The sequence below is a fragment of the Ptychodera flava genome, chromosome 14 (assembly GCF_041260155.1).
Source record: "Ptychodera flava strain L36383 chromosome 14, AS_Pfla_20210202, whole genome shotgun sequence".
NCBI lineage: Eukaryota > Metazoa > Hemichordata > Enteropneusta > Ptychoderidae > Ptychodera > Ptychodera flava.
Window position 1 is genome coordinate 12,887,725 of NC_091941.1, and position 23,731 is coordinate 12,911,455.

At 36.7% G+C, this 23,731-nt stretch overlaps 2 protein-coding genes across 2 annotated transcripts in view; one reads left to right on the forward strand and one right to left on the reverse strand.

Moving 5' to 3' along the window:
• The first annotated feature begins 31 nt into the window (after positions 1-31).
• Positions 32-15,832, forward strand: LOC139149409 (ribosomal protein S6 kinase delta-1-like). The gene is made up of 12 exons (XM_070721156.1): positions 32-144; positions 2,224-2,259; positions 2,552-2,669; positions 3,476-3,591; positions 4,087-4,456; positions 5,033-5,653; positions 6,185-6,306; positions 6,950-7,096; positions 7,499-9,714; positions 10,224-10,434; positions 12,033-12,128; positions 12,657-15,832. The coding sequence occupies exons 1-12, from the start codon at positions 49-51 to the stop codon at positions 12,765-12,767; spliced, it is 4,260 nt and encodes a 1,419-aa protein (XP_070577257.1). The 5' UTR covers positions 32-48; the 3' UTR covers positions 12,768-15,832.
• Positions 15,833-17,170: 1,338 nt separating this feature from the next.
• The window catches only part of LOC139149408 (outer membrane protein A-like), a 28,256-nt gene continuing 21,695 nt past the window's right edge, over positions 17,171-23,731 (reverse strand). The window contains exons 31-38 of the mRNA XM_070721155.1: positions 22,902-23,099; positions 22,046-22,141; positions 21,415-21,654; positions 20,988-21,094; positions 20,426-20,575; positions 18,815-18,971; positions 18,166-18,306; positions 17,171-17,508 (exon numbers count right to left, since the gene is read on the reverse strand). Of these exons, the coding sequence (XP_070577256.1) occupies positions 17,420-17,508; positions 18,166-18,306; positions 18,815-18,971; positions 20,426-20,575; positions 20,988-21,094; positions 21,415-21,654; positions 22,046-22,141; positions 22,902-23,099 (1,178 nt within the window). The 3' untranslated portion in view covers positions 17,171-17,419. The remainder of the gene's footprint in view (positions 17,509-18,165; positions 18,307-18,814; positions 18,972-20,425; positions 20,576-20,987; positions 21,095-21,414; positions 21,655-22,045; positions 22,142-22,901; positions 23,100-23,731) is intronic.

A 23,731-nucleotide genomic window follows, 5' to 3' on the forward strand; every position in this document is an offset into this window, starting at 1 on the left:
CGAACGATTTACGGCATGAGCCTCATTTCCAATTTTCAATTTCTCAAAATGGCCTCCAAGAAGGACCCGACGGTCCGCACATTTGATATTTCGGATCCCACAAAACACGAAAAGGGGTTCACGGTGTACAAAGTCACATATAGGGTAAGTATGATCATTGTGGCTTTTAAGAGTTGACCTTAAAGGACACATTACGGTGACAAATTGAGGGAAAATGGTGTAGACACTTTCGTGAACCCTCTGATCATTCATGACTTTCCAGCTGTCCCCGACCCGAGGTCGATCGAGGTCATGACCCTCCTAACGTACCCTCCCATCAATATTCCCATAGAGTATCGACACAAAACGTTTATTAAGACTCGTTTATTTTAGAGGAGAAGTGTCGGTGTCCACGACTTAACAATGTAAGTTTATCCCGCAAGATAATGTGGTATTCAATTGTGAGTGACAGAAGTGTGTATGGTACAATGAACCGGACTTGTTCGCGTTCAGTGCATCAGATTTGGACGATGGGAGTGGCACACTGTGTGCTGGTTTCTTACACTGTTCAGTGTATGGCTCTCATTTGTGCCCACATCTATAATTTTGTTCGCTAAATATTTTCATATTTTACATGCTAAATAAGCCAAAGAACGAGCATAAAGTTAGAATAAAATGGGTACAGACTAAAGTTGTTCATATAATCCATCCGTCATGTCACATACTACAGTCAAAATATTTTTGGATGAAGGATATCCTGTCCAGTGTACAGCAAAGATAACGGCTCAACTGAATTAAAATACTAGCCTAACGTAAAGTATTTAGTTCTCGTAGGGCATTTTTGGTTCCTGTAAAGTGCATCCTGAAGCTAAAAATACTAAACCTATGTTCTTCCCTGATTTATAATGATAATAATGGTAGATAACTGTTTTCTTTCAAATTTGTCAAGTTACCCAAGTTACCTTACAAGAATCTTTTACCACTGTAGTGTCATAATGTTTCGCTACAAAAGTACTTGAGTCTTGTCCCAAGGAAACCAGTCAAGTAAGCAATCCAGATCATAGTTCTTGAATGGTGTGTACAAAATATTGAAACACTATGCTCTCAGCAAAATTTCAGACTGATTTGCTGCTACCATTCTCATAATTAAGTTTTATAGAGTAAGCAGTAGATGGTAGATGCACTTTTGGTAATGCAGTCCTAATGTAGAGTGGAAAAATTATTTACCCAAGGACCAGAGATAAATGAACAAGTCACCTAAGGGCTCATTCTTAGATTATGCATTAGAACATCTTTTTGTTAACCACCAGTGAACAAGGCTTTGCCTTGATTCTACCAAATTGACAGTTGTAGCATTGTGATAGAAATTAGAATGATCATTGCTCTCATTGATTATTAATGAAACAATATCAACCTGTTGTTTGTGTGTCAGTTTACTTCTGCGTTGTTGCATTCATTCACTGCAGAAAGTTGACAATCTCATGCTGTGCCAGTATTTCACATATGCCCTGTAACATACTGTACCAGACATTTAAGATAAGCTTTGATACTTTGTGACATCATTTACTTTGATTGAAAATTCCTGCACCTAAATTTTTAAACTTTCCATAAACAACAACAGGAATGCATGTTAGATTGAAGTAGTTTCAATCTAACATGCATATATATGAAACTTTCATCGTAATGTTATCAAGGAGGTAAAAGGAGATGAAAGCCCTGTATTAGAAAGACAGAAAATTTGCCAAATTCCCATGGAAATTTAATTAATCACATCTATTTCAGCAGTTTCCTATGAATCTATACCAGACTTTTAGAACTGTTTCTACAGAATATTGTATAAACCTTAAAAAATTAGAGCTACATCTAATTAGCACCAAAGAAGTACAATTGATACAGAATTAGTTTTCAAATTCGATCAGAATGAAATTTTCTCTGGTTAGATGTAGTTACCATATCATCAATATTTTTTATAATTGACAAAAAATTCTCACTATTAGAACAAGAAGATTAAATTGTATTCCATCATTAGTTAGGCTATCCTTTCACCGAATATTACTGTACATTGTTAGTATGGCTATTTACAAAAAGAATGGATATTACAGAACCAAAGTCATCCAGGCAGTCATCCCCATACAACATGGCATAACCCTTAATAGCAGTTTCATATTAAAACTGTAAAATCTACTGTGATACCATTGACGCAAACTGCACATGACAATAATGGGTTTTCATTCTTCACTCTAGGTTGCTCCTAAGAGTAATCCAGATAATGCTACAGAGGTATGTAAGAATACAAGGTATATAAAAAAGTTTCCCAATCAATAATTTCCGTTGTTGCAGTGGAGAAACTTGTTACATTTTTTTAGGCTTGCAATGAAGGAATTATGAAGGGTGAATATTTCTTACCTAGAGCTTCTTTCAATGTGATTCATAGATCTACATTTTAAAATTTGTTAATTATGTGTTGTGAATATATTTTCCCATAGATATTTGCATTCATCATGACCTATAAATGTTTATACAATTTTATCATTTAATTTACCTTACCAACTTTTCTATCCTCTATTGTCAGTACATTATATGGAAGAGGTACAATGACTTCAAGAAATTGTACAAAGTTTTGAGGACATTACATTTTAATTTGAGAAGACCAGAAAAGTTTCCGGAATTCGCAAGAGCGAAGTTTTTCGGTGAGAATTCCCTTCTATAATACCATCCGGCAATAAACATATAGTCTTGCGTAATGAGCCAGAACACCTCCAAATCTGTAGACAAATACGCACGTTAAGAAGAACCTATTGCAGTGCTTGAACAGTGGAAATGTACCGTATTGCTTTTGCTCAGACAATCGTCAACCTTATGGTGATGCCTAAACAATGTCACAAACTGAACAAGCTGCCCCTTTGGTGCATTATACATGTAAATTTCACACTCATTTCTTACACAAGGATCACAGTAAAGACATGTCAGAAAACTTTCCAAAACAAGTTTTACATTGACCTATGCTAGAAGATTTCACTTCAAAAATGTAACTGAAAGAAATTGTCATGTATAAGAAAAGAGTACTTTTGATTGTAAGTGTCAAGCTTTGTGTCATTTCAGCATTTCAAAATCTTTGTCAAAATTCTATATAAGTCTGTGTTGTTGAACAAAACCAGGAAAAATTGAAGATTCACATTGACGACATATTGTACCTGTCACAGTTTTTACAAGTAGCATTGTGGTCTTCTTTCACAAAAAGCAGTAAAATTTATTTTTAATAGAGTTTTTAAAATATATTCTATATGACTCATGTGAAATGTTTGTCACACAATAAGCTGCTCAGTATTCAGGCTGAGTCTCAAAACAAATGCAGATCATTGCATTGCTGCTTGATTACCATGCTGTTAAGAGTTCTTTGTTTCAAAGAGGCTGTGTCTTGTCTTTGAAGCTCAAGAAGTTAATGCTTTTGAAAATTGCACACTGTTTCCATGGTTTTCTGATCTCTGATCTGCAGGTCGCTTTGATGACCAAGTTATTGAAGAAAGGAGGCAAAGTGCTTTACAGTTACTGGAATTTGCTGCTGAGTTTCAACCCATCGTCAACAGCAAAGCATTCCAGCAGTTCTTTGAGGTGAGCATATCAATTTTCATGTGTTATAGATGCATTGTATGTTCATTGAAGGAAGGAAATACTGAAAAGTTAAACATGAGTATTTTCAAATTAAGCTACCAAGGTGATAAGAGTGACACGTTTGCATCCAACAGTTTTTTGTACTTGAAATGCTGTCATTCAACAAGGTGACTTCCAATCAGCAGTTTGACCTTGATCACAGTGTGCCACCTTCTCACAAAGTGTGGAAACAATAATATGCGATGTAATTGAATTTTACAGGAATTTATGTGTCCATACTGTTTGCAAAGTATAAATGAAAGATATGCTTTCCATATTTCCACAATCTGTCGTAATTTGCCTTTATGCAACAGACACCCAGAGGTGTCAATATGCTGTTTACAGTTAAAAGCAAACCATACTGCACATTTTCCTTACTTCCTTTTGTGAGCTATCCTCCGTACATCACCCTTCATTATGCTTTATCATCAATTCATTTTTGCATTTGATCACCAGGGAGCAGAGCAAGTGAACTCAGACCGCAACATGGGACTGCTGCCACCGCCTGCCATTCAACCTAAACAACTCATGCCTCCGTTGGCAGGCGTTATGGCACCACCCAGCATCGCCACAGATGATTCTTCAACAAGGGCATCCAGTCAAGCCAGCTCTGTTGAAAACATTGCAGAAACTGCTGAAAGCGAGGATGTGATGGGTGCAACCCTGGGTGGTGTGTGGTTGCACAGGCAAGCTCAGGACGACTCCATCAGTTGTAGTACAGATGATGATGACCACACTACCTTCACAGACGATGACTCTGTACCGACCACACCACTGCCACAAATCAAAGATCTCACAATATTTGATCCGTTTGCTCCTGACAAAGGTACCTAATTGTCTTACCAACAAAGAGTTCAACATGTACTGCCAATGAGCCAGAACACTTTTCAATGTATATGTACCCCACTCCCATCACTTAAACATTTAGGCACACACTACATGCCTGTAAAAATCGTGAGTCACCTGAATTATATGCAAAAACTTTATTCGGATTACATTGTCAGAGTTTGTGTGAATTTTATTTAAAGACAGATGGCTGCTTTGTCTTGTATTCTCAACAGTGATTTTATTTGTATAACTACTGAGGATAAATTACACAGAACTGATATTTAATTTTCAAAAGGATATGAACATAGATGTGAATATTGCGTTTGTTTTTATCCATGATGAAAGATTTCAAACTTTTGGTATTTATGATATGACATGCATTGTTCTAAGAAGCTGAAATAAATGTACGTTACCAATCTGTATGTCACTGTTTTGATTAAAAAGGCAGAGTGGGTGTTTCTATTTGGTCTGTACTTCCTTTGCACACTATGCTTATATTCATAATTTGCCTTTGGTTTACTCAAAGTAAATCCTCTTGCAAAACATAACAAACTGTTTATTCTTATCTCCACAGATCCAAATGAAACACCCATTCTTGCCCAAAGTAAAAGCTGGCTGTTTGAAGCCATGGACGCATGTGCGGAGCTAGAACAGAAATCCCAACAATCTGAACATTCCAGTGACGATGCCGGCATCACAATGAAATGTTCCAAGGCGGAGTCTGTTCCAGATGATGAAATAGACTCTCCGCCACATGACACAGAGAGTGAGCCCGTATCAAGTACAAGTGGATATTCATCTGCTGCCTTGACTCAAGAGTCCCTTGCTGAACACAACAGACTTGACAAGGAGAGGCGACCGGTATCAGCTGCCAGAATCTATCTTGACAGCATCAAAGCACAGAGTAAGGGCCCTAGGAGGTCATTGAACCTCTCTGAGTCTGATAGCGACAGCCGGACAAACTCCCCTCGGAAATCGCTAGTCAACCAGGTAGTTGTTCGGGACAAGGAAAGAAGTTCGTCAGAGTTTTCCAACGAGAGTGTTTCAAACATGGACTTAGGGGGCAAGGAAGACTACCTATTCAAGGCAGCAAATCAAATCAGTGCAGCACTGGAGAATGAAGCCAATGCAAGTTATGATGCTGCATTTACCTACTACAAAGTCGGTGTCAATATCTTGCTTCAAGGTGTTGTGAGTAAGTGGAATCAGTTCAATTTTACATACACAAGGATCTGCCAACAAAAGTTAAACAATGTCTGCTGAAACGTGAGGTGAATAATCTGTGATCTTGAAAGAGTTCAGTCATTAAACCTGTCCTCTCTGAGAAGTGATGCATCCTTATTAGTAGATCAGCATACACGTACATGTAGGTATTGACATCCAACTCAGAAGGAACTCAAGAAATTCTTTATGTGTTTGAAGATGTTTTGAAAATTTATTTTCCCTTGGTGTTGTCAATCCAGTTGTGTCTAAGAAATCTCTGTGAATGAATATGTTGAACTGTACGTAATCCCTGTCTAATCTCATTCACAATAAATTCAATAGGATACAGCATATTTGCACAGTCCGTGCAGCTCTATATTCAGCCTTTAGCCAACATGTGAGGATAAATGCATGCACAAGAAGAAACACATATAGTGCTATGTACATTTATGCACGAGGTTTTCGTTTGTACCATGGCCCATTTGAATTCTGGGTTTGACCTTTGTATCTGTCTGTTCTTCAGCTGATAATAACAGATCTAGACGTGAAGCAGTCAGAAGGAAAACAGCCCAGTATTTGATGAAAGCAGAAGACATCTATAACAAACATTTGTCAGCCGAAGCTGCCAATGCCAGGAGATGGGAAGTGAGTTTCCGTTTCTTCAATTTCTAGTTGCGTAAAATTCAAACTGACAGTCAAGAAAGATAACAATAATTTTTCTCATTGTTTTGCTCTGAGCTCCTGATCTCATTTGATGGCAGGACTTATACATCGTACTTCATACAGCCTCTTCATGTCTGTTATGTCTCCTTGTAGCCCAATAATCACAGTGTAGACAGCAAGTCAGTGGTACATACAAATGATGTATCAAACACTGGTATGTACATCACCAGTGCTTTTAATAGGCTGGATGATCATACCGGTACATAGAAGGAAATGTTATGAAAAGGAGAAGCAGCAATGAAACACCCAGGGCATACTTGTACCACCCTTTGTACCTGACAGAATACACTTTATTTGGCTTTGCTCCTTAATTGACAGTTTAGTCAGATCTTATATTTTAGTGTTGCCAAACAGATTATTCCATAATTATACAATGATATCCTTTGGTGCTATGCCAGAGTAACAATTTTATAAAACTGAATACTGAAATGCCATGTTTTTACTATCTTCTTCAGAGAATACATGTATATGTTGTGGTTTTGATAACTTTAAACACTGGTACAATGCATGTTCTTTGAATTCATGTGAGAAGATGACCAAGTTTCTAATGTACATCTGATTTCAGACTGAATCCATTCCCATAGAACTTGACCCAGGTACGGCACACTTGCGAGGCTCCCTTGACGAGATGAAGAATTTTAAAGTTTTGGGAGTTGTTGACAGGGTAATGCTGGTATTGGACACCATGTCGTACAACACATATGTCATTAAGGTATGAAAAACTAAAAACCTTCATTATTTGTGTTGTCAGAGGCAGCATAGAAATACAAAGGTGCAACTAGAAAAGAGAAGATGAGACTTCGATTTGCTTTAAGAATTCTCAGTGATCCCAAACAATGCTGAAGAATCGTTCTCCAATATATTGTAATTTATTTCCTGGTCACCTTGCACTGACAGAGCAATCCAACACTAAACTAATATATCCACATGACAACTCTGACTACATATCCTATGTCCCTCTGTACCATGAAACTCTTAACAAAAATTGCTGCTTTTTCACAAATTTGTATTCACATGTTTACATTGTGCAGAGCATAGTTTTGTGTTTGTTCACTTGGGCCAAATGAGTGTAAAACTTCTGATCGAGTTTTGCTTTTTTTCTCACCCTTCCCAGGTGTTGCACAAGTGTTCCATGCCAAGCCAAAGCAGAGCAAACAGGATCCCGACCAGCTGTCCGTACATGGTGCAGCTCCACAAATACTATGAAACAGAAACATCGGTGTATTTGGTGCTGGAGCACGCCACAGGGGGAAAGCTCTGGGTTTATGCATCGTCTTACTTCCACAGCGAGGAAGAGAAAGTTCCCCTTGGGAGCAGTCTCGAGAGGAGCATCGGAAGCAGAGGGTCACGGAGGTCAAGGTGCAACAGTTCAACGAGCACTGGAAGCAAAGATCTCAAAATTACCATGGATACTGCTGAAGACAGTGATGTCTTTGAAAGTCCGACCAAGAGCTTGAAATCTGACAGCTCACAGGGTGTTCGCAGCTCACAGGGTGTCGGAAGTGACGGAATTGACTTGGAACTGTCTGAACCGCTGCATGCCATTCCTGAACACGATCAAAAAGGAAAGGATGGCAAGGACAGTGAAGCCAGTTCAATTTCTGACCCTGACTTGATTGCGCCATCGGAACCTGTCAGCAGTTACCTTGATTTGTTCCAGGATTATTCCCAGCAAGCGGAGGAACCAGCCACAAGTGAAGCAGACACTGGATTCACGAAGGGTGACAGTGAAGCAGGTATCATGGATATCAAGCAGTTGCAAGATGGAAGTGATACGATTACTGAGAACAAAGAACAGGTTGAGTTTGATATAGACTTTGAAGACATTGATGAAACACCAGACCCAATCATGGATCTGATGAAGGCCAGTAGCCAGTATGATAACGAATTGTTTGGGGACACAAACACGGCTGTGCCCCCATCGCCAGAACAACAGTCCTTGCATAACGCTTCTTCCCAAGGTATTGACTTCTCAGCTGTGACTGGTGATATCAAGGAGAAAGAACCGTCAATCAACCTTTTCAGCATTGACAGCATTGAAAGTCCCAGTGAAATGAACATCCCTGAGTCCCCACGTGTTTTTAGTTTTTCATCAGACCAAGGTAGTGGAATACTGACAAAAAATGGGGACAGTCCTTTCATGACAACCGTCACAGAGGAGCACGAAGCGGAAGTGCCAACGGAGAAAGAGGATGATTCACACTCAAACCAGGGATACAAAGAAAAACTTTCATGTCCACACACAGCTTCAACAGATGAAACAGGTGCCTACAGAGATGAAATGGATGAACACGCTGTCATATCAGATGCAATGCAAGTCATAAAGGACATTGAAAGCTTTGAAAATGCTGATGGTCATAGCAGTGAAAGCGAAGACGTTCTGAGTAGAGACTCTACTGATCAGGAGAAGTTAAAAGCTAAGTCTGTGAACAATTACAATATGGGTGCTACCGTTGAGACTGAGGACTCCCTTCTTGACAATCTGACGTATTTACGTGATGTTGATAATGACAGCTCGACTGTCTTACCTCAAGACAATTGTGCAAAGACATCGGATGCGGAAGTAACACACAAAGATGTCAAACTACTTGACAGTGAAGGCCAGTCAGAAGCTGATGGTAAAGATTTGAATATCACTGTGAACCCATTCAATGTGAGCAATGAGAATCTTGATTTGCATTCAGAAACATCAGAGATCACATCAGGTTCACAGCCTGCTGTCACGACAATGATCAGAGTGAAAGAGGACACTGAGGGACATAAAGCATCTGTGAACGCAGTCAAGGATCTCCCAACCCCACATACCGCAACCCCATCAACTCCTGTCCATGCTGTTAACGGCACTCCTAGACATGATCTGAGTCCAGACACTGAGAGAGATCCACCCAGATCTAGCAGTCCCCGGCCCCTTGGCATTGGTGAGGGCATGGTGCAAGGGCTTAAGGAACTCATCTCACGTGCTTCTTCCTCAAACTTGCAAACTCTGATCACCGGGAAAAGGGAGGGTACAGGCAACTCTGAACTTACAAAAGATAACAGGGATTTGTCAACGGCAGACAGGACTCTTCAAACAAATAAGAACATGTCTGTGAAGTCAAATGCTGTATCGGAAACATCCAGGGATGATGTTAGGAAAAGTGAAAAGCCTAGGAAACGTTCAGGGTCTGGAGATAGCTTTAGAAGTAGGTCCCTGTCTTCACTGTTCACACATTTAGACATTGCAGCTAAGTCAGCAAGTCATGCTACTCTGCCAGAGTCTTGTGTGAAAATGTGGGCAGCTGAAATTATTGTTGCATTGACAAGGTTACACAGCATGGGCATCTTATGCAGGTGAGTTCATTGAAATTTGTTTCTTCCAAGTGTGTATACATTCAGAAACAGGAAAGAACCATTAGTTAACCCTTTACAATCATATTGATACTATCTTGTCATTTTGAATGGAAAGGTTATATGTAGGCATTCAGCAGTGTAGAAAGTGTAAGAGGCATGTGTGGACATCAGGCATCAACAATATCATCAAGACTGAATGCTAAGAGATAATATCAATCAAAGGAGAATTTTGATTCTATTATGCAAAGGTCACCTATTCACCACCCAGTGATTTTTGCAGCCTTACTGTGTAGTACACACACACGTGTTGGACCTGTGCATAGGAAGATAGGTATGACAGGGTCAAAGTCATGTCTGCACTACTGATTGCCCTCATAGTATATTCAATGCAAATGTATTAAACAAAAGGTGAAAATAAAGTAATAAAAACATACTAAATGAAATGCCCATTCTATAGTGCATGTAATGTACAATCCTAGTGATGGATGATTGATGTTTTTGAATTGCAGAGATCTCAGACCTGAAAACATTCTGCTTGGTGAGAGGGGTCACATCCGGCTGACCTACTTCAGTGAATGGAAGTGGGTGGAACCATCTTGTGACCCGACAGCAGTAGAGTTGATGTACTCTGCACCTGAATTGTGTGGGATTTTCAAACTGACTCCTGCCTGTGATTGGTGGAGTCTTGGTGCTCTCCTCTTTGAAATGCTGACAGGAAAGGTACGAAAACAGATATTGTAATCCACACGTTGATCTTAGGGAGTGTTAAATCTTTTTAGCTCATATTTGGTATTTATATAAATACCAAAAAGAGCATATATGGTGAGTCGGTGGCGTCTGTATGTATGTATGTATGTCGGTATGTATGTGCGGATGTATATCCGTCACACGCAAAAGCTCCCATACTGTCTAAGCTAGACAGTATGTCTAAGCTAGACAGATGTGACGTTGTTCAAATGAACACGTCAGTGTCAAAAATGTGCAAATGAGGTAAGAAAAAGGGAAATTCTGCAAATGTTCAGGAGTGGTGGCATGCCAATGACTGAAACAGGATACTCCACTGACCTTGAGTCATTTCCTGTCATTGTTTATGAACTGTTACATATTAACAGACCTGCTCAAACTAAGGGACGGACCATTAGATCTTGGAGGGGGTGGTCACAATGAAATTGTGAACATTTTGTTACAATTGTAAATTTCTAAAAAAGTTTTTTCCAAATGAGAAAAGCTGTGCTGTGCTAATTTTTTTTTCTGAGTAAATTTCCAGATTTATAATTTTGTTTAGTTCGACGCTGTCTGAGGATACAATGTACATCCATTAGCGCAAATAAGATTGCGTGCTGTAACTACAACATACATATGGCCTAGTGATTTATATTGCTGATAGATTTCGCGAAATGTTGCAAACCATCTTTTGACAAGCTGAGAGGCTGTTTGCAAAAAATGTGGTGAAATTTCAATATTTGTGTTTTTAGGACAATTTTTGCCCTTTTTTGATCAAAACATCTATTTCTCTGTAGCAGCATGTCCAACTTTTGTCATTCTTGTTTTTCTGGTTTAAATATTTCTTGTTGTTTTTCTGGTTGTACTGTGCAGAAATCATTGTCATAACATCAACGTAGAATTTTCCTGCACTGAACAGATAGAAACAACATTTATTGTTGATCTTTGGTATTCATACTGGTATGTACCAATTCTGATCAAATGTGAGCGACACAATATAATTGTGGTATTTTTTTACATCCACGGTTAAAATCGGTATACAGATTCTTGTTCTCTGCTGCATCTAATACTCACTTTCTGTGAGAGTGTCAAGTTTTCTAACATTAAAAGATACATCAAAGGCCACCACCTCTGTGCTTGTTTCATTGCTTTTGATACAGTAGGCAACATTTAACACTATCATGTTTATGCTTCAACTAAAAGACCTACAGTGTACTGACAAGTTTGAGGCTTAAGAAACTGTCAACTGTCAGCAACAATGCATCTTTGAAACCCCTTTCCTCCCCCCACAATATATATATATATATATATATATATATATATTATATATATTATATATATATATATATATATATATATATATATATATATATATATATATATATATATATATATATATATATATATATGAACGATATTAACAAAGTCAAATTTGAAGGATTGTTAATTTTTTCTGTAGTTTTCTCCTGTGTAGTTTGAAAAGGTATCTGAAAGACCTTTATCTACAACATGCAGCAGGTGTAATTTCCATTGTGAATATGTTGTAACCTTTTACGATCAGTAATAGGATTATGGTCGGTATTGTATCTCTGTAGGCTTTGTACATGTGTCATCCCAGTGGAATCAATTCACACACACAACTCAATATCCCCGACCATGTGTCGCCAGAAGCAAGGTCACTTCTCATTCAGGTAGAGTATCACAAATACTGTACACAACCAAATACATTCCCAAGCGGTCCTCATAAAACAGACCCATACTGCAAGTAGTTTACTGTTATTAATTCACACACCACTGTTTTGACGTCAGTTCATGTATAATTTACCCATGAGGATGTGTTTTACGCCTGAGAAGTAGAATCTATCTGAGTGACTGAATAATTACCTGATGGATTTTCAGATTCAGATGCGTTGACTTTACCACCCGTCAACGAAGAGAAAAGAAATCTTGTTTCACCATTATAATGGTGTTTCCTAGTGAAAGTAAAGAAAATTTACTAGTTCCCATGGATGGCACAATATGCATTCAACTGAAAGAGACAGAAATTTGTATCATGTTTGTAACATTTACAAAAATGGTATATTTTCACAGAATTCAATGATCAGTCATTTATGCATATATTTTTTGAATGACACAAATTAGACAAGCAGCCATTAGTAAATGTCAAGTTGAAGTGACAGTGTGTTTAACTAATAAAAGTGTGTATTCTCTCTTTACAGCTGTTGCAATTCAACATCAATGAGCGTCTTGGTGCTGGCATGTCAGGGGTTGAAGACATCAAGTCACATCCTTTCTTCTTTGGTGTGGATTGGAATAAACTCAAAGGCTGAGTGTATTAATCTTGGAATTATCACTGAGAGACTCTGATAGCTTCTGAAGTGTATCAGCCTGATAATTTATATTTGTACAGTTGTAAAATACACTCTTGTGTTTATTAATTTGCCAAAGAACTAATGTCTCAACATGCATGCCAATGTATTATTGCTGTAATGAAGTTCTGATTGATCATCTGATTAACCCTTTGAGCACCGAAGTCAATTTTTGTCTAATGTAAAATTTACTCCAGTCAATTTTTTTTCTAATTTTTGCGAAAAAAATTTTGATAAAAAACTATAGCCAATGAAATGTAATGGCCATTTGGTCCAAAATTATCAAAAGAATTGGAGAATAATTCTCAAAAATTGGTAAAATGTTGCAGTAAAATTTTGGTTGGAAGAATTAATGCACTCTAAGGGTTAACTATACAGATGTATAACATAATTTGTAATATTTGATATATGGTTGCAGGCAAGATCTACTATTATTTGACAGTTCAGTGGATTGTCAATTCCTTGATGATGAAAATGATAGTTATCCGTTTTCTGTAAGCTTTGGTTGTTGAGTTTCCTTTGAGATACAACTAATTGCTTCATTGATGTAATGGTCATGCTGTCTAACATCCTACAGAATCTAAAATATACCCCTTTTGACTTTTTTCACAAGTTGACTTATTCTGTGCAAGCAATAAAATACAACCCCTGAGTTTTCAAGGGACGCAGGCATCCATGAAGGGGTAAATTAAAATAATCTACAACATTTCAAAACTGAAACAGAATTTTTTGGCACAGACTACAGCAGTAAATTAAGTTAAAATCTTGCCTTCATAATTCAACTTGCCCTTTATCCAACATTGGCCATTGTAATATTACAGGCAGTATTGGCTAATACATATAATTCGTCTGTTGCATTCTCCACAGTCATATTGGTTGGGTCTCACTGGCATGCTAAAGCAATCATAGGAGATTACAGTAGGTAGATTGTTTTCCCCAAGCCATTTATTTACTGTACACAAACTTTATAGAGAACACTCATATTGCTATCGAACATGATTAATAAAGCCTATCCATTTTGAGCAATATCACAATCTAGAGACTAATGGATTTCAGTTTTCAATACAAATTGGGTATCTGACAATTTTCTCATATTTTGTACACGGTATCTTACTTCAAACAAAAGTTCATAAAAACTCAGCTTTGATAATGAGCTTGTCAAGCATACAAGAATTAAATGTGTCAGTGCAGCCCAGAAAAATGCAAGGTTTCTAATCTTTCGTGTGAATTCATGATCATCAACTTTTCTATATTATCCTTAGAGTACCAATACATGTTATGTCACAACTTTTTCATATGAATGAGAACTGTAACAGATGTGCGAAACTTCTCAGAGAGTGTACTGAATGCTTTACATACATGTTCATTGAAAATTGGCAGTGAATTGAATGAAGATTTGCTTTTACAACATAGTGATATGTTGTACTAAAACCACAAGTGATGTCCAAAGATTAAATTATTTTTACGTCATTGTTAATTTGCATTGTCACAAAGCAAAAGGTCAAATGCACTAATTTCAGCTAACTTTTCCCTTCATTCTTCTTTTCAAACACTCTTATGAATTTATTTTTGAGTCAGAGTAACATTACGTTGATTTTTCTAAAAGGATCTCATTTTGAACAGTGTCACTTGCAAACAATCTGATTTCCCAGCTTTAATCAGCCTTCTTTGGAAACGGTTCCTCTGCTAGTCTCAGTTCAACCCCATGGTCAGATCTATGCTTAGGGAACTGGGTCAAAGGTCAAAGTTTCCAGGAGTACAGGCGTCAGCTTTTTGTAGTTTGAAAATATTCAAGTCAGGGTTTCTCACTGTAGGATGATCATTTTAATCTGAATGTTGCTAAAGTATCATATTTAACTTTGATGTGTAAATTACAGTGTTATTTCACTTGAAACCTCTCCTATTTAGTTAAAAATCACCTTCATAGAAGACAAGGCAAGATTCTTTAAATGGGGGCATGTTACATGTAAATGAGCCACAGTTATACCAACATTAGATGGCAAGGTAATCTGTGAATGCAGTAATATAGCCATCTGCAATTTTACACACAAATGCACTGTTTGCATGCCAAGAAGAATCGGAACAAATGTATGTACAGAGGCATTCACAAAGATCATGGTAACACCATTATGATAGTTAATTCATTTGTTTCCCAATGCAGTTCTTGAGTAAATTATCCCCCACATGAACGGACACCTTGAACACCCGATTTTCAAACATAATCCAGTTGTCCAATACAGACCTACAGTGCTAATATTGTGACCTCTCAAATGGTATACAGCCAGTAACTCCGACATGGAATCAGATGACATTGCTTCCTTCCACATATACACTTCCTCTGCACAATCTAGGATCAACATTTGCACATTTATGAATGCATGTAGTTTGCATTTTTAATACTCATTGTACAAAATTAAAGCAGGGAAGAACAATTTCCTTGCTTGGACATAACTTTCTACTTAATTTCTGGATACAGCTTATTTTGATATGCATTTAAGATCTTACTTTTTGGAGTGGTGGCAGGTCGTAAGTTTATGTGAAGCAGTTGCACCGTCCAAACTTCATCCTTAAATTTTGAGACTATTTAATTGGTCTAATATTATCTTTGCAAACCTTAATGACCAAATCTAGTTGGAAATGTTCAGCTGAAGGTACCGATAGTTTCGATATGCTTCACAGCTGGTCAGCCCATAAGCAGTATACTATCAATTGCATTTTCAAAGCAGAAATATTATAAATGCAACAAATTGTGAAAGCTCTATCCACAACCTTTTGTCCCACTGCAGAAGTTTTGGTCCCATTTGAAATTACAGCAACTTTAATTTACATTTCTCAAGCCACTTTTATCTGTACACCCATTTCGGTATGGTTTGATGAGGTTCTTAATCAGAGTTCTGTAAAAAAATGCAACTTAAATGTATTGGTTTCTTTTGCATGTGCAATATTGACATTTTCTGTAATTTTTGATGTAACTATACTGCTCTTGATTTAATTTGGTGTTGGAAGTAAAGATTCATGCAGCTACATTTTAAGTTATTTATATCAATAAATACCTTTTATAGAGGGGAATTTCACAGGTTTCATGTTACCCAGCTGGTCATTTGCAGCTGGCCTCCATGGTCATCTGATCTTGCTCAAATGGTCACATTCAGGTAAAATCTTGTGCAGGTGACTGCTTTCAGGTTTCTATAAAAGTGTATGGTCAGATATGCAAGATTTTCTACAGAATTAAGATATGAAAGTTTGCATAGGCAACCCCCCCACCCCAGTTGACCAATCCCATGCACTACTGACCCAAAGAGTAATGCAGAACAACCCTGTACAGAGGCTACCTCAATAGAATGGCCACTTGTGGGTTCGACAATGCCACTTTTTGCCTGGGTTTGACAATAGCAAGAGTGAAATGTGAATTTGTGACAATGCTTTGTATACTTGAGAGGATGGATTCCAATTTTGAAGTTTGGTGTACATGGAAAGTACTGTTTGTGTACATGGAAAGTACTGTGTGTGTACAATCATTCAATGAAGACTTTAGTCACAGTAACCATGAGACTGAATGACCTTATCCATTGTGGATGAGGAGATACTTGTACATCTTCAGTTAGAGATCCGATTATCGGTGCACAATTCCTTTGACAAACTCAGATTCCAAGCCATCAGATAATTCTATGAACCCAGCTCTATTTGAACCAAAGAGTATGCCTGCAATGCCAGTAGTCTCCTATTGAAAGGAATATCTTCAGGAACGTTGAACATATTTTGCATGGAAAGCAATTAGACCATTGTAAACCACTATCCTTGCTTGCACAGTTAAACTATTGCAATAGAATTGTACTCTTATGTGAACAAAGTCGAGGGAGAATCAGAAAATGTTAAGCAGGGTTAAAATATTCTGCAAGATCAAACTTGGTCCAGGGTCAGATTTTACCTATGGTTGACAGACACGACATTGCCTGAACATGGTTAGAGAAGCACTTTTTCTTCACCATGGTTTGGTAATAATAAGAGGTTTCCAGTGGTAAATACGCATCTGTTAACAGAATTCAGGTGGACAGGGTAACTTCTGTGTACAAGCTCATAAGTGCAATGACTGAAAGCTAAACAAAACCCTACATGCCAAATTCTGCATTTCACAGTCACTGCCTGTCAGGTCCAATTTTCCTCTGCTAATTTAGAGATGGTTGTAAATGGAAATTTGTAACTTTTCACAACCACACTGTAAAAGTCTGGGTCTTGACCAAGCTGTGAGTTATTTCATACAAATTACTATTTTGGTAAAGAAAAGAGTGATGGAATCAGAAAGTGCAGTTTGCTGTTTTAGTTTTCAATACGTGTAATAATTTGCAAAACAAGTTTTATTTGAGAATCATAGTTTAATGTAAAACAAAAGTGTGCAAACTAGAACATTGTCAAATAAAATACAAGTCAATAGATATAAATCAGTGCAAACTAGATTTTAAAAATAAATACAAACCAGATAATTTGTAAGTCAATGAATGTAAAACAAATGAAATAAAAGTTTGCACAAATGAAGGTTTTTATAACACACAACTGCATCCCAGAGCCTGTAGAAATTGATAGCTGAGGTACAGCACATTGTCATCATAGTGGAGTTAGGAGATGGTGTCAGTGTCAGGACCGTGCCAGTTTCCCTCCAGCAAGTCATGTTTACAGAAGTCAGGAATATGATTTACACTGCCACCTGAAATGAAAAACACAAATGAAGACATTTTGGTCAAAACTGACAAGTTTTCTAAAATTGTTCATTTTACTGTTGTTTGCAAAAATCTGAACATGAACTCCACAGTGCTACATGAGCAAATACTACCATCTGATCAGCAAATCTTCCAAGATTTGAACAGTCTAACAATACATTCTCCGCTGTTCGAGATTTGCAATAATCATAATTTGAATTTAATGAGCAGAGAAATTGCAAAAGTATGTAAGAAAGTTATAATCATGGTAAGAAATTCCAAGTGTGAAATAGTTTACTCTCACAATATATATATATACACACATCATCACAACTGGCCAGATATAAAGCTATAAATTCAAAAAGTGGATGGATAACATGAGAAACCCTGCTGAAAATCTCCCTTCTATGTGGAAGGTACAAAATAAAACATCACAATGTGTTGGAGGGATTATTCTCAGGGGGCAAGACAATTGATGGGAAAACATAACTTGGAAAAGACTAAAATAAGGCTGTCAACAGGCATGAAATATTTGCATGATCATTGCATACCAATGAATCCATCACAACAAAGTGTATCAGCCCGGGCAAAATCAACAAATCACTCTTGGTATGAAGACCATCTTGTTCACAAAGCTCCAGTCAAATGATAGAATGTTTGCTTACCCAGCCTAACTGCATGGTAAATTGTAGTAGTAGGGTCTGCCACCAGCAAGATGTAGGTCTCTCCATCCCTTTCAAATATTTCTAATCCATACAAGCCAGTAATGTCAGCAATTTTAACCGCTTCAAGCCAGCCAGTTGATCCTAGACAAAATTATTAAATTTGTAAACATGAGGAACTTTTGCATTATAATCCGCAAAACTTTAAGCACGGAATAGAGAAGGTTCTTAAGCATTTGTCATACTGTGACATTTTAACTAAAACCAATGTACAAAGTAGTATTTAATCTAGGCATAAAACAAGATTAATGAAAATTGTTGGTTCAATGCATCAACATGTGAAAGTTCATGAATGAAGTGGGGGAATTTTTCTTTCCTTCAGAGTTGAATTAGCAAAATACCAGTGCCTGCTTTTAGACATAATAATAAGACTTCCCGAAGCCATCAAAAGTCAAAAGCTATTTGAATAAAGTTTGATAATGAAATTTGGTTATTTTACAGTGAAGATTGTATGCAATGCAATCTTGTTTCAAGTTTTAGACCGAGACCAAGGGTCAACATACCCCGGTATAGAAACCTGAAGGAAGATCAGAGATTTTTGATGTGAAAAGTTAGTCATAAAAACTGCTAGAGTTACAATATTCATGCTTACCATAATATTTATACAGTGTAAACTGTTCTTCAATGGCACTGACAACCCCAAGATAGTAATAACTACCAATTCTGACAGCTTCCACAGCCGATGGTGCAGTCATGTCAATTTTATCATACCAATCAAATTTTTTAGAATTGTCAGACCACTGATACAACTGTAAACAAACCAATTCAAAATTCAGTAGTGTACTGCTAACTAATCTGCCTTTTTGAAACTGTGACAAAAACGACAGAAAGTTTCATTCCATAGCTTCAAATTTTGCAGATGATGATCGAATGACATTGTGAACAAAAAAATCTGTGATGACACCTTAGCACTAAAATTTTGATGGGTAAATCAGGTGAGTTTCTGGCCTGAATTCAGAGGTACATGTAGCTTTTGAAGTAGTACACTGCTAGAAAGTGAGACTTTTGCTCTAACTTAGTCAAGGAATCTTTCAACCATTGTCTTACAAACCAAAATAAAAATATGGGTTACCATTCAAATTTTGGTGATAGAGAAACAAATTAACCAAGATTTACCAATATTTGAAATTCAAAATGGCCGCCAACCCTGCATTAATGCTATGAAGAAAAATTAAATTTTGGATTTTCGTAAACCAAGACAGAAAATCGTTTTTATACCAACAGCTTTAAAATGAGCCCCCACAACTGGTAGATCAGAAAAGAATTGTGAAAGTTTGAGAGTCTGAATCTGTCCCTGAGGTGCATTCTACCTTAAATGGCAGCAGCATTTTTGAAAGTTATAGCTGTTGGTCAAGTCTGATTTGAAACGGGTATATAGCGATAATACTGTACTGAAAGAAGAGTCAGTTGGAGAACTGATATTTATATTCAATGGTTTCTCTGCTTTGCCAGCATGTTAGTTTTGTATTATTAATTTCACCTTATCAGAGTTTTGAAAGGCCATGACAAATTGAAACACTTATAAATTAAATCTGAATTTGTAATTACCTTTAGGTTCAGTAACATCACTTGAGATTTTAGTAAGCAAAGGCATAAATGCAATCATTGCCATGGCAACCATTTTAATGATTAGAGTTTTACAATTAATGTAGGTGCAACTTATCCCACCATCAGTAATTTTATGATATCAACACTCCTAAACTGGAATCTGTGATATGTTTATCAGAAAATGAATGAAAAAATTTCCTTAAAATAAAAATATTGCTAGTTTTCTTAATTTGAATAAATCTGAATGGGAGCATCCACAAGAATCAATGCAAACTTTGTAAGTACACTCGGATGAAATCTCTAACAGAGGAGTTTGAAAAAATTAAAAAGAAATCACATTCACTTAGAGTAAAAAAAGACTTATTGAACTAATCTACAGTTAGACAAGATGTGTAATGACAAAATTAAATCAGTTTTTTTTGACGAATTTCAAATTTTTAATCCATTCAAAGTTTAGAAGGTTACTTAGACAATAAGTTGATACAGCAAACTCCCTTTATATAATGTATCTATATGGGAACGTCAAGATGAGAAAACCTTGTAACTTTATTCAAAGAATGGATGCATGACAATCAAACTGATTCCAATATTTCCATATTCTACATATCTGTGACTAATGCGAGTATAAAAACTGAAAGAAAAGATTGACACTTACAGTGACAGCCACTTCATAGCTTGTACTGCCCCCAGAGTCAACTTTTTGTTCATCTGCAATCACTATGGTTGGTACGTGTTCAAACATGAAACTGGTGACATCTTTGGCACCATTAGTGTCAATGTTCTGATACCATGTGAATGTTTCATCCTGGTAATATGAAGGTAAAAATAATATTACCAGGTATCACCGAAATACAATGCTTTAAAATCCATTCATGTGATTAACATTTGGAACGAAGAACACTATCTAGTGGTGAACCACTATCTGGTGGTTAGAAAAGTTTTAGTACAGAATTCAAGTTTCTAGGTGGAATTTAACTCTGATAAAAGCCCACATAGCACTTCTTGTAATTCAGTTGGGCGCATTGACCATATTGAAACTAATATTTTGAAGATGTGACACAAACGCCCAACATCTGTAATTTGGCTTTTAGACTGGTGAAGTAGGACGATTCAATAAAAGCATTTTAAAGTTGCAGGTTTGATGGGCATTGAACAGTTTGCAAGTAATTTTCATTTTACAGGTTACACTACTATTACCCCTTGGAAGAAAAACTCACTTCTGGATCGAACTTGTAAATTGGTGATACCATCTCTCCAGTATCAAATTTAGAAAATACCAAGAAGTGTTGATCATCAACCTTGACAAACTCAACTCCAGATGCAACTGTAAATACAATGAAAATTGATTACGAATATTATCAAAGTTTTACTGTGGAAGTATGTAACACTATAGTTTATAAAAGCTTAAATGTGACGCCTGCAGGGTTTGCTTTCACCCCTTCATCACAATGGATTGGCCCAACTCAGAGGTGATTGTGCACCTGTATACAGGAAATTCTGGTGGAACAGGTCAGTAGAAACCATGTGAACTTCATAGAGATCATATAATGAGAACTTAACAGAGTTTACAAATTTCCAAGTGCTTTTCAAGAATAAACCTATTCCCATTTCAGATACATAAGAGAAAGCTATAGCACTACTCACTACCAACAGATAATTCCTGGTGTAGTTCAAACTTGTTTGATTCATTAAATCGATACACAAATCCAGTAACACTTTCAACACCACCAGATCTGGACTTTGTATTGGCTATTGCAAGATATGTTGTGCCGTCAATATCTGCAGTTCCTGCATCCAAAGCTTCAAGTGTTTCAATGTTCTGGTATTCGTCAAACGTCTCACTGTTGCCATTGTACTTGAATACTTTACCAGCCTCCGCAGTGTCTGAAACATATGGTACAATGTCACAGTAATATCTAAAGCTACACCATCCTATAAGTAACTTTGGCGGAATTATATTTGGAGATGAAAATGGAAAATCCCAAGGATTTGGATTTCTCCAAGTAATCATTTTCGAGATGAACTAATTGATTCTGAATCCAGACGACTTCTGGATTCAGAATAAATTTGGCACTAGTTCTTATCTCCAAGGTAGAGTGTTATGTATTAAAACTAGGATTTTTTAATATTCATCAATACAAAAATGAGCAGGATTGTTTTTTTGTTATTATGATCCACGGTAACTTTTTTCTTTTCAAACACTTTCAATGGCTGCCAAAAGACTTTCAATAGAGCATTACAATAGGTATATTATTCATGGATGAAACTAACTTACCACAACCTCTTGTTTCTTTGTTGGCGATGACAAGGTAGTGCTCTTCATTCATGGTGAATGCATGCCATCTTGTGGCGGCATTTGTACCAAGTTCCCCTGCAAAAGAAGCGGGCTGTACATTTGAACTTGATGCATTCAAATTAGTGTATTCATCTCATATTGTCTATGACAACCTTCTGGACAGTTGTATTACAAAGATGCTTGGTACCGCAAATGGCATTTTGATGATTAGAAACAGTAAAATGAATGTCAAAGTCGCAAAACTTTGAAAAAATACTCACACGAAAGTTTCTGCGCATTACATGGTGATCAAAATCGATATTCTTTACGGAAAACTTTCATTGTGGGCAAATCAACTTTCATGGGATATCAAAAGTATTCATGACTGAGAAGTGTTTCAGAACTGATGTAAAATTTTAAATGGGTGCATGGGTACCAAATTAATGCTGCAACAGCAGGTAGTACACTGCAAGGCATTCATACAAACAATATTTTTAAGTCTGTATTACTCAAAGTGTGGTAAGAAGCTATTTCAGACTGGTACATTTATATCATTATTAGAACACATGTCAAAGAATTAGGGGGACAAAGTCTTCAGATGTAAGGCTCTACGATTTACTGATTACTGAATGCAAAGAGTAATCAATACTTCTGAAACTCCAGATGGATTTTAAACAAAGTTCTACACATTTTTGACATCGTTTTTTTTTTTAAGTATAAATACTTGGTGTTTTTCAAACATACCAGTGAGACACAGGAATGTCATGGCTCAGTCAAAACACATTTGTTAGCAAGAAATGGTTTAACTTGATGGTGAAAATTCATTTTATAAATCTAGAAATGTGCATCTTCTTACATTTGCTAGTAAATTTTCCCTTAGAGTCATCCCAACCATATATTTTACTTCTTACACATGTGCTTGAACCGATGGTGGACATGTATGAAGTTGTTGCTAGGTAAATCGTTCCATTAAACTTGAAGGCTTCCACATGTCTTGGTTCTTGTATGGACAAGGTTTCTGAATTTTCCAGGTAATTGAAGTATGCAATCGTATCTGGAAGAAATAATAATAATAATAACCTTTATTTCGAGAACCAGCTCATAGAAGAAAGCAAACTTGAAAGAAAAACAGACAAATACGAAAACAACAATCTACATGCTTCCATAAAAAAAAAAGGCCTCAATACAATACAAAGATTCTACAATACAAAGATTCTACAAGCACAATAAAACCTTATAAGCAATCTGTCATAAAACATTTCCACCATCTACTCCCTTTAATAACATAACCAGACAAGGCTGAGCAGACTAAAGTATTTGTACTTCTAGTCAATCTAAGATAAAAACCAGCCCTAGCCGCACGGAGTTTACTGTCAAAGGTCAAAATGTGATTACGTACAAATGTTTCACTTATGCTCAATCTTTTCTTAATATTCAAAAGAATTCTATAACTATTATTATAAGCAAGACGAATGTCGCTCATACTTCTTTTGGAGAAGACACTCCATAAATGAGAACAGTACATCGAAGAACAAAGTTTGAAAAAGCCTAGTTTTGACCAGAGTTGAACAGCTATGAAATTTACGAATAAGTGAATTCGCCTGAGAATACAGCGATCTTATTTGGTGCATTATATCGTCATTGTACATTTTGTTCATTTTTTTTGCTTGCATGCATATGGACTAC